At 55.9% G+C, this 15,531-nt stretch overlaps 1 protein-coding gene across 2 annotated transcripts in view; it reads right to left on the reverse strand.

The window, feature by feature from the left end:
• Positions 1–15,146, reverse strand: part of LRP5 (LDL receptor related protein 5) — a 78,684-nt gene extending 63,538 nt beyond the window's left edge. For both annotated transcript variants that reach the window (XM_080642733.1, XM_080642732.1), the window contains exon 1: positions 14,956–15,146. In XM_080642733.1, coding sequence (XP_080498859.1) covers positions 14,956–15,040 — 85 coding nt within the window. In that variant the 5' untranslated portion in view covers positions 15,041–15,146. The remainder of the gene's footprint in view (positions 1–14,955) is intronic.
• Between the last annotated feature and the right edge of the window lie 385 nt (positions 15,147–15,531).

Consider the following 15,531-nt stretch of genomic DNA (forward strand, 5'->3'; position numbering starts at 1 on the left):
CTGAGGGCCCTCTGTGTGTGTGTGTGTGTATGTGTGTGTGTGTGTGCACATGCCTTCATGTGTGCGTGCACATGCATTTGTGTGTGACCGTGTGAGCCCGCCTGTGTGCATGTGTGTGGTTCACAGCTCTCCCACGGAGCACACACACACACTTGGTCTCAAGAAAGCAGTGACAGACCAAGCAGCCAGGAGGGCCCGAGGGACGCTGGGTTCTGGGAATGCCCACTCAGTTCTACCTGGCTCTCCGGCCAACTCTGCACCCACACTGTGTCCGGGAGGCCTCCCCTTGGGCAGGGACCAGTGTTTGATGCCAGAAAGAAAACAACTAGAAGAAAGGGGCCAGATCAAAGGCAGGTGGTAGGTACAGGTCCAAGTCCCGGGGTCCACACACGCCACGCAGATGCATTTGCCTGGAGGCCACGCACAAGCCCAAGGATCTGAACCAAGGTGCAGATTGCGGGGCCTCCAAGCCACCACCCTGCAAGTTACCCCCATGGGCCAGCAGACCGCCAAGCCCCCGCCAGTCAGCGGGCTCCCTATCCGACTGGCAGAGGCTGGTGGTTTCCACCGAGGCGAGAGAAGCCCCCCCACGTGCTCACAGAGACCTCATTGTTCTGCCTGCAGAGGAAACTGGAGAGCTGAGCTCAGTGCATTTGGAACTGGCAGAAAAGGACATCTGGGAAAGGAAACACATTTCAGAAACAAACATACCTTTGTACCAGCTTTTATTTTCTTTAAGTGTTGCACAAAAACCATAATAATGAAGACGTGCCAAATTCACCATCATGCTGCAAAATCTCCTTTTTATGGGAAAATGGGGAGGCTCTGCTTTTCAAATGATCCCTGTTCCTGGAAAAAAGCAGCTACCTGGGTGCCGAGGTCCGCAGGCTGCCGCCGCCGGAGCCCAACACCAGGCCTCGGCCACAGGGTGTGTCTGTCCAGCATGTGGACAGATGGAAACCATCAGATAAAACTCAAACGTCCTCTCTGTGGTTTGCTTGTAACCTCTTGCCTTCTGTCCCTGCTGACGCTCCTCGAGGCACTGGCATTTCTTGGAGACCCCATGCCGGGGTAGGGCTGCCAGGAATGTTCAGCACCCAGCTCCGGCTACCCTGGGAGCTAAGCTCAGTGTCGGGTCTGGAGGATCATAAGAATGAGGAGACACCTGTAACTGGGGTTCTGCAGGGCCCTAGGGGACCTCCCCTTGGGCAGGGACCAGTGTTTGATGCAGGCAGGCCTGAAAAGACGGAACAGAATTCTCCGCAGAGAAACCCCGACAAGCCCCTGGTGACGCGTCCTGGGCTCCGGTGTGGGAGCTGCTCCGAACCCCACGCTGAGCACGGCTCCCAGGAAAACCGGAGCTGGTCCTGGGTGCTGACCTTTACGGCAGCCCCCAAACCCGCACGGGGCCTCGGAACCCAGGAGTGCCGGCTCCTCAGTGACCGCAGAGACGCAGCCGGCCTCCCTGCCTCCGGGGCTGGTGTGGAGGTTAAACGGGGAGAGTAACCCGGCAGGCAGCAGGAGGAGGCAAAGGAGGGACCCGTCCAAGCGACACAACAGCCAGGGTCCAGGTGGCAGAGGCACAGGGGCCAGCAGCAGGCGGAGCTTCCCCATCACAGCCCTCACCTTTGGCGCGCACCACTGGCCGAGGGTCAGTGCGTGCTGCCCCGGACGGGGCCTGTGCCTGCCTGTTCCCAGGGGCCTAGTTCTGAGCTGGTTACACTAGAGCGAGTCAGCACATACCTGCTTGAGGCTAAGATTACTCCTAGGCTAGAGGCAACATCCGGAAATCAGGAAAGCAGGCGCCTGCCCAGCCGAGAAGAGGCAGGTCCCACCTGGACTCATGGCCAGGGGGGAGGTGTGGCAGGAAGGCCGGGAGCTCAGGGCTGCATCCTCCACGTTACAGCGCGACCTGGCACCCGGCCTGGAGAGCCACGGCCCTTGCCCTGAGTACCTACTGGGTGCAGAGCCCAGTCGGCAGTCCTGGGGAAAGGCACGGACCATCCGAGGGATGCCCAGCTCCCTCCTCTGCCTGCAGGGGGGAAGCTGACTGGGTGGCAAGGGGAGAGGCAGGTGGGCAGGCTGCCGGATGCAAGGGGACTGGAGCGGGGGCTGCTGGTCAGCTCTCCAGAGGAGGCCCTGTCCCTGTGAGTCAGCCAGGCTGTTAGAAGAAAGGCAACAGGGAAAGGAGGAAGCAGGGTCCCTAACGAAGTCCTCTGAGAAGGGAGGGGCAGGGATGCACTGGCAAAGCCTACACATGGATGGACGGCCTCCGGATGAAGGCGCAAAACAGAAATGCCCGCTGCCCACACCCCTGCCGGCGGAGGCCCGAAGAGAAGTGCCCTCAGACACCTGCACCTGCTCCCCCGGCCGCAGGGCCCTGGCCGCCCCCCTGGCCTCCAGCTACAGCACAAACACCCGCTTTTCTGCGCAAGGGTAACGATTCGCTCCAGCCTAACCGGTTTGGCTCAGTGGATAGAGCGTCGGCCTGCGGACTGAGGGGTCCCAGGTTCGATTCCGGTCAAGGGCATGTACCTTGGTTGCAGGCACGTCCCCAGTAGGGGGTGTGCAGGAGGCAGCTGATGGATGTTTCTCTCTCATCGATGTTTCTAACTCTCTATTCCTCTCCCTTCCTCTCTGTAAAAAAATCAATAAAATATATTTAAAAAAAAAAAAAAAAAAAAGATTCGCTCCGGGAGCCATCAGGCTCGGCATAGAAACTAGGCAATTAACACAACTCGCTGCTTCTCCTTGGAGAGGTGCGATGGTTTCCACCAGACCACTGTCAGCTGAGTTAAACCTGATTCCAGAGCCCCCAGAGAAGAACAATTACGACTGCCATAATAATCCTAATAGTTCATCATTATCAAGCGCTCACCGGGCGGCCCACCTGTACTAAGTGCTTTACAGCCTCGCCCCGTCGCATCCCCAGGCGTGTCTACGTGGAGGTGGGGGCACTGTGATTACACCCCAACAGGTGAGGAAACTGAGGTCCAGAGGGTTAACTGGCCTGTCCCGGCTGCGAAGCTGAGTGGAGCCAGGAATGCGAGCCAGGCCACAACAGGTGGAGGGGCCCTGGGATTCCAGGCCTGGAGCTGGGTGGGGGCCCCAGGCTGGCTGCTGGGATTCCTCTGCAGCCCCCTCAGCTGTTCACAGCAAACCTGTGGGGGGTGGGGGAAGAGCGGGGTGCAGAAGCTGGGAGAAACCCTGAACCTCCCCGTGTCCCCAGCAAAAACACAACATCCCGAGATCCCAGCCGTCAGAAGAGACCTTACATCCCTATCATGGTTAAAATCGAATTAGAGATTACTGATCCAGGATCCCGGAAAACTCGACCCTCACAGGCCCACAGACAGGGGGTTCCCTAATACGATCCTGTAGGCACAGGGGTCCCACCTTCAGCCACATTGCATCCTGGCGCGGTGGGGCACCAGGAAGGCCTTGGTACACAGAGAGAAAGCGACAGGAAAATCCGCCCGTGGGCTCAGGAAGTGGGCCATGCAGGGATGCTGGGCCGGCGGGGATGCTGGCCTGGGGAGAGCTCTGAGCGGGCCTTCCCAGCCCCTCACAGATGAAGCAGAGCAGGGCCTCCCCAAAACCCTGCACCCACCTCGAGGCCAGCCCTGCCTGAACCCTGGAGTGGACCCGCTTCACCCCCCACATCAGTTACTCCTGCTCGGGTCCCCAGCCCAAGGAGGTGTACTGGCTCCTCCAGGCGCCTGAAAAGCCAATGGAAACTCCGGGGGAGGGGCCGCCGGAAACCGGCAGCAGCACTCCCACCAGCTCCGCCGGGCGACTGTGCATGTCTGGGATCCATAAGCAGGAAAGGTTATTACTTAATATACTTTCCTTGAAAGGATAAATTCTTTCAAACAGAAGGAACGTTCTTAAAAACTAGAAATGGGAGCCCAAAGGATGGAAGGTGGGTTGGGATTAAGTGGACACAGGACCTCAGGGTCAAGTGCGTTTGGGATGCACCGGTTCCTCGAAGTAAAATAAAGACCAGCTTTATTTGGAACAGGCCCTCTCAGAGTCCGAACCTCGGAAATACAGGCTCTTACTGGGGGCGGGGGTCCCACACTCGGCCCCACACAGCAGGACAGATGTTCTTCAATCTGGGAAACAGCTGGGCTGGATTTCAGGATGGGAGGAGGGGGTGGGAGCTCACGACACAGCGGATTTAGGGGCCAGAGGAAGTAAGGATGGGACAGATTTGTTCCGTGGACAGACAAGGCCTCCAGAATCCTCAAGACAGCTACTGAGCGTCCACCCCGCAGCAGACACCATGCCAGAGGCGGAAGGACAAGGATGGAGCCTCTGTCCCCAAGGCCCTCTCAGGCTGGGTGGGCCATGGAAGGTTCCGGACTCTGAGAGGAATCTGGCTGGAGCAACACTCACTTTGGGGAGCAGGGAGGGGGCTCAAGCCAGCTCAAGGGCAGCAGGGGACGGTGGGCGGAAAAGCTCCAACTCTGGATGCTGAGAAACAAGTGTCGTTTTCTGGGAAAAGGAAGAATATGATGACACTCGTTGTAGGAAAATTAATCTGGCCAGAAAGTTACATAAATGGGCAAGGGGAAGGTTCTAGAAAGAAGGAGACCATGCAGACGCTTATGTCCTCCACTCCGATCTTGTTTTCCACAGCAAGTACAGGGAGGGGTGGGGTGGGGGTGACAGGGGAGGCCTCTAAGCCGGGCTCTGGTGGGGAGGGAGCAGCGTGGCAGGCTTCCCAATGAGGACAGACCAGACACGGGGCCTGCGCCCACGGGGCAGAGGAAGCCCGGGCGTCAGAGTCAGCTGCGAGTCAGCTCATAAGGAGGACCGAGGACCGTGGGAGGCCAACACAGCGCCCCCACACCCGGACTCGCCCGCTCAGTCTCCTTTGGAGAACCAAGTTCACATGGTGGGGGGCGTTGGAGAGTTGGCTGTCCCCCACACAAGCAGGTCTTGCTCCCAAGCCACCTTGCAGGGCGGACGTCTCCTCGCTCCCATCACCAGCTCGCCTGGTACCAGGAGAGCCAGTGGAGAGTCTGGAAGGCTCCCAGGCACGGGGCTGACGCGCTCTGGCTCTGGCCTGGCCACGAGCTCAGGCGGCTTTGAACGCCCCATTGAGCAATTTCCTGAGAGTTCTGCGAGGTAGGTACCGCCTCCCATCTGGGCTAATGGAGGGGTGCAGCCTGGGGAAGAAATGGAAGTTGCTCACATTTTGTTCTGGAATGAACTAGGGGAGGGGAGCAGTAATTCACACAGTAATTACATTTGCCTTCGGGTAGCGCTGGAATTACTTGCATTAGCGCTTGTTTCCTGAGTAGACGTGGCTCAAGCAGCCCAGCACAGACGTCACCTCGGATTCCTTCCAGGTCCTGCCAGCCACCGAAAATGTGAAGACCCTCCCCGTCGAGGCCGCAGGTGAATTTCTGTCCACAGCCAGAGACCAGCTCGCTTGTCGGAGAGCACTTCTAAAGTCCAGCCCTCGGACACCTGTTCAATGTCACCATTTACTGTCCCCGGAGCCAAAGATCAAAGGATGGAACTCGATAGGCTGACTCTGAAGTTTATCACAAAAGGGTAAACGTACAATAAGAGTCAACACAAATCTTCTCTGGAAAGAACAATGAAGGGGGAATTGCACAACCCGTCTCAAAATATACTGTGATGCTACACAGATTAAAACAACAGCCTGCTGCTGCCCAACAGGTCACGGAGAAGGTTCCAGAATCAACAGCCAAGCATCTATGGACACGACACATGAAAGGGTGATTTTATTATTCTTTTTTTCTTCTTTTTTAAAATCTTTATGTTGAAAGTATGACGTATGTCCCATTTTTCCCCTATTGACCCCCTCCAGCTCACCCCTGCCCCCCACCCCAGGCCTTCACCACCCTACTGTGTCCAGAATTATGCATATACTAGAGCAGGGGTGGGCAAACTTTTTGACTCGAGGGCCACAATGGGTTCTTAAACTGGACCGGAGGGCCAGAACAAAAGCATGGATGGAGTGTTTGTGTGAATTCAAAGTAAAGGAGTGGAGAGGAGAGCAAGAGAACCCTCCACTCTTTCGGCTCCGCGGGCCGGATAGAACAGCCGAACGGGCCGGATCCGGCCCGCGGGCCGTAGTTTGCCCACGGCTGTACTAGAGGCCGGTGCATGAAAATTCATGCACTGGAGTGGGGGGTCCCTCAGCCCAGCCTGCCCCCTCTCACAGTCCGGGAGCCCTCAGGGGTGGGAGGCGACGCAGCAATCAGGGGAAGGCAATACCCCATCACACCTCTGCTGCTGCCACTGCCGGCAGCGCAAGCCTCGACCGGCCCTGGTTACCTGAGCCTTGGGCGGCCCTGGGCGGCTGGGGGCTGAGGGGACTGGGGGACTTCAGAGACAAGCGCACGGAGCCTTGCCACGCGCCTGCCGCCCCGACAGGGCTGAGGGGACTGGGCGCCACCATCTTGTGGCTGTGGGCGCCGCCATCTTTGAAGGCATGGCAGTCAATTAGCACAGTCCCTCCTTATTGGCTGTGGGCGCCAACATCTTTGCGACGGTGTGAGGGTCAATTAGCATATTCCCTCTTTATTAGATAGGATGCATATAAGGTCTTCGGTTGATTACTTCCCAGCCACCCACCCTCCCCCGCCTTCCCTGAGATTCTGCACTCTGTTCCATGCTTCCATGTCTCTGAATCCACTCCGTTCATCAGTTTATTTTGTTACTTAGATTCCACATATGAGTGAGATCATGTGATACTTGTCTTTGACTGATGTATTTCACTTAGCATGATACTCTCGAGGTGAAAGGGTGACATTTTAAAGGAGTGGGGATAAGATGGGCCATTCTGTCAAGGTGTCGGGACCACTCCATATCCTCTTACTGGTAACAAAGACAGTTCAGATCCCTACCTCATACCACACATCCCCTCAAAAACCAGAGAGAATGTCTGACTATAGAGTACAAAACAGTAACAGTCCTTGGAGAAGATAAAGGAAGATGTATTTATAACCTGGGGCGGGGGGGGGGGGGGGGGGGGCGGGGCGGGAGTAGAGAAGCCAGGCACAGATCCCAGAAGCCATAAGGAAAAAGAATGGGAGTTTGTGTTGTTATTTTTTTATAATATATTTTTATTGATTTCAGAGAGGAAGGGAGAGGGAGAGAGAGAAGCATCAATGATGAGAGAGAATCATTGATCAGCTGCCTCCTGCACACCCCCAACTGGGGGTCAAACCGCCACCGGGGCATGTGCCCTGACTGGGAATCGAACCGTGACCTCCTAGTTCATAGGTTGACGCTCAACCACTGAGCCACACCGGCCGGACAAGAATGGGAGTTTTTAGAACATAACACTTTTTCATGTCTTTATGATAATAAACCACCCAAAACAAGGATGGACTAGCTACAGACTGGAAAAAATATATATAACCAGCCAGCGTGGCTCAGTGGTTGAGTGTTGACCTATGAACAGGAGGGAGGTCAGGGTTCAATTCCCAGTCAGGGCACATACCCAGGTTGCAGGCTCAATCCCCAGTGTGGGGTGTACAGGAGACAGCCAATCAATGATTCTCTCTCATTATCGATGTTTCTACCTCTCACCCTCTCTCTGAAGTCAATGAAAATATATTTTTAAGTATATAAATATTTATATGTACATATAAAACGAAGAATTAATATCCAGACTAAATAGCTCCTACAAATCAATAAAAAAAAGATAACCAACTCAACAGAAAAATGGGCTAACAAGTAAGAGTAGGCAGTATGAAGAACAACAAATACAAATGGCTGAACAGCCAGTCATAAAGGAAGTGAAAATCAAAATGTGTTATAATTTTTTTTTATATTTTATTGATTTTTTACAGAGAGGAAGGGAGAGGGATAGAGAGCCAGAAACACTGATGAGAGAGAAACATCGATCAGCTGCCTCCCGCACACCCCCCACTGGGGATGTGCCTGCAACCAAGGTACATGCCCTTGACCAGAATCAAACCTGGGACCCCTCAGTCCCCAGGCCGATGCTCTATCCACTGAGCCAAACCGGCTAGGGCAAAATATGTTATAATTTTTAACCAAAGTGATTTTAAAAAACACAATCTGATGATTGCCAGCATTGGAGAGGACACGGGGAAGCACGCCCCGTCCTGGGTGCCCGGCAGGGTATAAACTGCTGCACCCCTTTTGGAGGCATTTGTCAGCATCTTCACAAACTTATGAATGGATCCACGCTTTGACGAGGCATGTATCCCACAGAAATACTGGACCCACGTGCACTGACATAAGTGCGTGGTGGTGTGCCCTGTGGCATGCCTTGCAAAAGCCACAGAGCCTGGAAGAACTAAAACGCTCTTCTGGGTAAAAGTGGTGACATAGGGAATGCCCTCACTATGAAATAGCTCCTGGATTTTAAAAAGAAGGAAGATCTAGCCCTGGCGGGATCAGCTCAGTGATTAGAGCGTCGGCCCACAGACCGTAGGATCGTGGGTTCAATTCCAGGTAAAGGGCTCCTCAGTTGCAGGTTCGATTCCCCGGCCCCAGTCAGGGGCGCATGCGGGAGGCAACCAATCAATCAATGTGTCTCTCTCACGTCAATGTTTCTCTGTTTCTCTCTCTCTCTCTCTTCCTCGTCCTCCCTTTCACTCTCTCTCTAAAAATAAAAAAACAAGAATGAAGATCAGATACAGAAAATGTTTACAATGTGTAAGTAAAAAAGGCAGGCTATGAAATGACAGGTAGAGAGTGACTGGATATAGGTAAAAAATATGAGTCCAAAACAATGTAACATGTTAACATGTGTTAAAGATCTAGCCATCTCTGAGAAGAGAATTAAAACAGGCAATAAAAAAGGACACTCAGCCCTGGCTGGTTTGGCTCAGTGGATGGAGTGTTGGCCTTCGGAATGAAGGGTCCTGGGTTCGATTCCAGCCAAGGACACATGCCCAGGTTGCAGGCTCAAACTGCAGTGTGGGGCGTGCAGGAGGCAGCCAATCAATCAATGATTCTCTGTCATCATTGCTTCTCTCTCTCTCTCTCTCCCCCTCTCCTTTCCTCTCTGAAATCAGTAAAAATATTTTTTTTTAAAAAAAAAAAAGGACACTCACTTTTGCAGAAAGAAGTGCCATGGTAAACGTTTAAGCTGTTATATGTACTCATGTATGCCTTGTATTTATTTTTTTAATTTGTTTTTATTGATTTAAGAAAGAGAAAGGGAGAGGGACATAGAAACATCAATGTGAAAGGAACATCGATCGCCTGTCTCCTGTATACCCCCTGCTGGGGATTGAGCCTGCAACCTGAGCGTGTGCCCTGATTGGGAACGGAACCAGTGACCTCTTGGTACATGGGTCAATGTTCAACCACTGAGCCACACCAGCTGATCTTGCATTTAAACAAATGCACATTTTGCCTGGCTGGCATGGCTCAGTGGTTGAGCATCAACCTATGAACCAGGAGGTCACGGTTCGATTCCCAGTCAGGGCACATGCCCGGGTTGCAGGCTCGACCCCCAATGTGGGGGGCTTGCAAGAGGCGGCCAATTGATGATCTCTCTCATCACTGATGTTCCTATCTCTCACTCCCTGTCCCTTCCTCTCTCTGAAATCAATAAAAACATATTTAAAATAAAATAAAATAAGCATATGCATATTTTTATAAAAGACAATGGCCAACAAGCACATGGAAAGATGTTCAGCGTGATTACTCACCAGGAACATGCAATTTGAAACCACCATGAGGTACCATTTCACACCTGCTAGGATAGCGTGAAGCAAAAAAAGGGGCAAGGAAGTGTTGGCCGAGACATGGAGGAGCTGGAACTATTGGGCTTGCTGGTGGAAATGTAAAACGGTGCGGCTGTGGAGGACAGTTTGATGGTTCCTCAAAACAGCAGATACAGAATTACCATAGGGCCCAGCAAGTCCGACAGTGCCAGCAGGGACTCAAACAGACCCTTGCACACCCACGTTCACAGCAGCATTAATTCACAATAGCCAAACGTGGACACCGACGCAAATGTCCATCAACAAATGAATGGATACACAACGTATGCCTTACCCATACAATGGAATATTACTCAGACATAAAGAGGAATGGCATTCCCACACACGCTACAACTTGGATGAACCTCGACAACATCACTAAAAGAAATAAGCCGGACACAAAGGACAGTGTATGACTCCACTAATGTGTGGTACCTAGAAAGGCTAATTCAATGACACAGGAAAGTGATGTCACCATAGCAACCTCCCAGGGGGTCCAGGCAAGAGAGGACAGAGGGACAGAGGACTCCTGATCTGGGCACAGACTGATCACAACCTGAGGTTCCAGTGCCTCATGGCTGCTGGCACTCTGTGAGCTTGAGGTCCACGCTCCCTGGGCAAGGCGAGCCCGTGGGTGCCAGCAGAGAGCTAAGTGCCCTACCGAGCAACAGTCAATCCGGGACAAATCGGAAACCAAAGGCCAGCCTCGGGGGCTGCACAGATAATGGGGCTGCTTCAGGCTCAAGTCCAGGCAGAACCGATGTGGGCAAGGATATGCCCTGGTTGGCACACACCCCACATAGAACTTAGGGGCACAGAGTCCCCCACCTACCCGGGGAAGGACCATCAGCCAGGTCTGCTCCCAGCTGCACTTAGGCCTGGATTGGAGCTGCCAGCCACCCCTCAGGGACAAACCGGCACCATAAACAGACCCCCATCATCTTTCACTACCTCCAGGCCCCCAACTGGGCAAGGGTGTTAGGACCTGGACTCCGGGGACACTTGTGAAAGGAAATCTGGAGGCCTAGGGCAGGGCTCTCAAATCCGTCCCATAGTGGCCTGTCTTGAGGGAACAGCTTCCCGCTACCTCCTGACACTGGCTCCCTGAACCCCGCCAGGGCCCTGCAAGGCAGAGCCAGGGTCCCCGTTTTGTAAATGAGGAAACCAAAGCTGAGAGCTAGCAAACGACTTTCTAACACTGAAGAGAAAGCAGCGAGCAGCCAGGCCCGGAGGCGGGACCCTGGGCCGCTCCCTGTGCGAAGCAGCTGCCTCCGCGTGTCAGCGCTGGGGCTGTGCTGTCCCCAGGACGCCCCACGGGACCTGTCTCCAGTAGACACAACACCGCGCTGCGCCAACCTGTCAACAGGCCCTGCAGGTGAGGGCTGGACACAGCCCGTGGCTCCCATCACAGCCTCCCATTTTGGGAGCGTTCGTGGCGGTCGGAGAGGCCTCAGAGGCCCAGTTTCTCTCAGGGCTCCTGTCACACTGACCAGAGACCCGCCCTGGAGGCCAGCACCGGCCCTCAGCTTGTCCCCTCGGTTCCCTTCACCATCAGCTGTCACGTCTCTGAATCAGGGCAGGAGGATCTAAGGACTAATTTGCCCAGGTCCTGGCCCAGCTTAAAGCAGCTTTCACCGTCCCAGCCCCATGGGGACTCCACGGTCCCCAGCCCACACTCAACAAGATCACCCTGTCGGCGGGCGAGGGACAGCAAGATGTGCTCTGCCCACACAATGGGAGATCGCGCGGCCATGACAAATGCTACCATGTGGCTGAACCTCGAAACCCTGACACTAAAGAGGAAAAGCCGGCAAGAAAGACCACACCGTATGATTCCATGGACATGGAAAGTCCAGGCCAGGCAACTCCATGGAGACAGAAAGCGGACTGGCTGCCGCCAAGGGAACGGGGAGGTGCTGTCTGATGGTACCGAGGCTTATTTCGGGGCGCTGAAATGTCTTGTGACTTGATAGAAATGGTGGTTATTCATACAACATTGTGATTATACTAAATGCCTCCAAATTTAAAATAATTACTTTTACGTGTACTTCATCTCAACTTAAAAAAAAAAAAAAAAAAGAAAAAAGGTCCATTCAACACCTTTCACCTAGGACAGATCTGACTCCAGCCTGCGTTTCCTATCTCCCCTCCCCACCCCCAGCACCACCACCACCAAAGCCTTCTGGAAGCTTCCATCGCCTTCTGGCACCCATCCAGACTCTGCAGTGTGATCCGGCCTCTCTCAATGAAGAACCCCTGGTCTGTGAGGGGGAGGCCCCCGCCCAGCTCTCTCCTAGCTCCACAGTCAGGAACAGCTGGCAGCAAAGACTGGGCCTCACCGCCTTCTATCCTCTTCTATCCCAACACTTCACACAAATGCCCAAGAGTCACACCAACCACAGTAGAAGCTGACCCAATGCCAGGCTGCTGTTCCACTGAACCCGTGGTAGGAAGTATTATTATGCCCATTTTACAGAAGAGAAAACTGAGTCACACAAAGCTCCCCCCGCCCAAAGCAAGTAGCAAGACCCTGGACCACTAGGGGTCCATGTTCTTGCTATTAATCACTCCGAGACATCCCACTTGGTGTCAGCGATAAACAAGTCAGACAGCAGACAAGACATCCAAGATCACACACAGAAGAAAAATCCAGAGTGTATAACAACAACTTCCAAACCTTCCAGGCAAGATCAAGGCCCCTGTTATACAACAGGAACTGCATGCAGCTCTGCCACCACTAGTCCCTCATGTGGGACAGGGATGGTGCTAAGAGTTTCACATATGGCATTTAATGCTCCCAAATGCGCAGAATCGGGGCGGGGGGACCAGATGAGGACATTGAACACACAGAAGCTAAGTGAGTCGTCCAAAGTCAACCAGCTGCTGAGCACATACACCAGGTTGGTCTGACCCCAGGCCCCTGCTCAGCCCTGGCGAGCCGCCCTGCCAGCAGGAGTCCTGCATGCTGAGTCCTCACCTAACTGTACCCCCCTCCCCAACCCGTGTGCAAACTCTGCTACATGCCTGAGCAGTGAGACAGTGCGGCTGAAATTAGACGGGTTCCAAATAGGACAGGATCTCCACAGCAAGTGCTGGACCATATGGATGAACTGGGTACATTCTTGGATCCAAACAGGAGGGTGACAGGCACGCGGCGGGCCCTGATCTGGAAAGGACGTTTGCTGGGAAGATTCTCTCTGTGGACTCCACACACCATTTAGTTAACACCCACTAGCCTGTCCCTCCCAATGGCCAGGCCCTGGGCCTGGGCAGTAACCTCCCTGGGGGGTCCTGGACAGGCCCAGCCCGGAGTGAGTGCTGTGGGGCCAGAGGGGAGCAGCCTTGGGCCGTTCCCAGCAAGGGAACCAGGAGAACAAAGGCACTTCAGTGGGCTCAGAGCTTCAAATTGCAACAGGAAGCAATCAGGAAAAATAATTAGCTACCAACTTACTGGCTTCACTCTGGACCGAGGCATAAATCGGGCCCAGGAATCAGGGACATACCCCATCCAACAGCGGTTCTGCAGACGCCGCCTGGTCCTTCCATTTTAGGCCTGGGTCACCCCGCCGGCCGTGCTCTGAAAACCTCATGCTCATATACTTCCTAATGGTAAAATAATCAACTCTGTTCTTGCCTCACATACAACTGAGCTCCACAGATGTGATTCTTCTCCCCGGGGGCTTGAACCGCACAATGGCAGGCATTCGCCTCCAGCAATGTCACCCCAAAAGCTACAGGAAATCCAAAACTGCAACGAAGTGCAAAGCAACAGAGCCGGCTGAGAAACCCCACCTTTAAAACAAACATCTTCCCCAAAAAAGTCCTTTTGCCTCCGTGATCCAGGCATTTCCGGAAAGAAAAGGAGCAGCGTTGGCCTGAACTCCCCAGATACTGTCGTGGTTTGGTCGTCACCTTGTTTTGCTAGGATCAGACACGGCCGAGAAATGTGAAAACACTCCTGAGAGAGACCAATTGGGGTGAAACCGCCAACAGTCTCTAGGCTTGGACTGGGGGGGCAGGAGGACTTGAGGAAACCATCCCTTCTCGGTCCCCCCAAACCTCAATGGAGGGGCCGCAGCTCTGGGAATGTGATCACAGAGCCAGGCCAGGACACCTCCCTGCAATGTCCACCCTGGAAATATTCAGGGAGACAGCTGTTTGCCTTAAAGAGGCCCAGACAAAGGAACCCAAGGTTCCCCCCCCCCAAAAAAAAAAAAAGCTGCCACCAGCAAAACGAGACTCGCTGGCCATGTCCACAGGCCCTGCCACACTCCAGAAAAACAACACTCAAGTCTGAGGATAATGATTTAGGTAGCGAGAGACTTGCTTCAAAAACCACATGGCAATCTCCAAATTAAAAGAACATGTGTAGCGTTTCACAGGCGCTTAGGTTTCCTAAGCCCTCCTGACCTCAACTCCACCCCTTGGGACACACCAAAAGTTGCAGAGGAAGATTCCCAGCCCTCGGTCTCCCCACGGGTGTGCACAACCGAGGCTCGAGCTCGCGGCCCCGCCACGCCGCGCTCTGGAACCCCGTCTTCCGCGGCGGCCCCACGCAGTCGGCCCCACGGATACCACTGTTTGGGGCCCCGGAGACCAGACGGGTCCTTGCGGCACCTGGCAGGTGTCAGTCGGTTAGAAAACCGACAGCAACACAGATGAAAGGCCAGCGCGACAGGCCAGGCCGCCCGCGCGGGTCTCAGAACTTTCTCTGCAACTTAAATCAGTTTTCGGAGCTCGCAGGCCGGCCGCGCGGCCATCGGAAACAGGCTCGCCAGAGTTCCCGGCGCAGGGCGGCCAGGCCTGTCTCCGGCCGAAAGTCCTCGCACGGCGCCTGCCCGCGGGGCCGGGGTCCCCAGGTCCCAGCGCGGCCTCGCCCGCCGGCTCCACGCGGGCGCACTGCCGAGCGCGCCCGGGGCCCGGGCAGGTGAGGGCCCGCCCGCGCCGCACCTGGCAGGGACGGCGCCGCCCGCGCACCCTGCTCGCCGCCCCAGGACGTTCGGGACCGGGCCCTGCGTCCCCGGAGGGGCCCGGACGATGGAGACAAAGGGCCGCGCGCGGCACCCAGGCGGCGGGGGCGACGGGGGGCGGCGAGGACCCGCGGCGCGCGCCCCAACTCGTCCCCAACTTGCAAAGTCGCTACCGCGCGCCGCGCACTTGGCCGCGGGCCGCCCGAGACGCCTGGGCTCCCAGGCCATTGTCCCCGCGACCCGCGCCCACCTACCCGCGGCGGGTGCCAGGCTGCAGCACAGCGCGAGCAGCAGCAGAGGCGGCGGCGGCGGCGGCGGCCGGGGCGGCGCCGCCTCCATGTTGTCCGGGGCCGGCGGGCCCGCGCCGCGCTCACTCAGGCTCCATGGCGCGGCGCGGCGGCTCCTCGCGCGGCTCCCGGCGCCTGCCGCCTCCCCCTCGGGCGCCGCGGACCAGGACGACGGGGGAGGAGGGAGGAGGAGCGGGAGCGGGAGGAGCGGGAGCGGAAGCCGCGCCGCGTCTCCGCCCCCCGCCGCTGCCGCCGCCGCCGCCCGCCCGCCCGCGCCCCCCGCGCGGGCCGCACCCTCCCGCGGGCGCCCCCCGGAGCCGGCCTGCGGCGAGGCTGCCGCTGCGCGCTGTCCCCGCGGGCCTCCCCGCGCCCACCGCCTCCTCTCGGGCTGCCGGGGCTCCTCGGGGCATGGGTTGGACTACGGGCTTCCACCCCGTGGGGGCCGGGGGCCCATCAAGTCCCGGAAGCAGGTGTGTCACCTGTAGGGTTGCAAAGACCTGGCCTTTACCGATGGGTAAACTGAGGCACGGGGGCGGGGCGTGG

This window comes from Plecotus auritus (assembly GCF_963455305.1).
Source record: "Plecotus auritus genome assembly, chromosome: 9".
Classification (NCBI taxonomy): Eukaryota; Metazoa; Chordata; class Mammalia; order Chiroptera; family Vespertilionidae; genus Plecotus; species Plecotus auritus.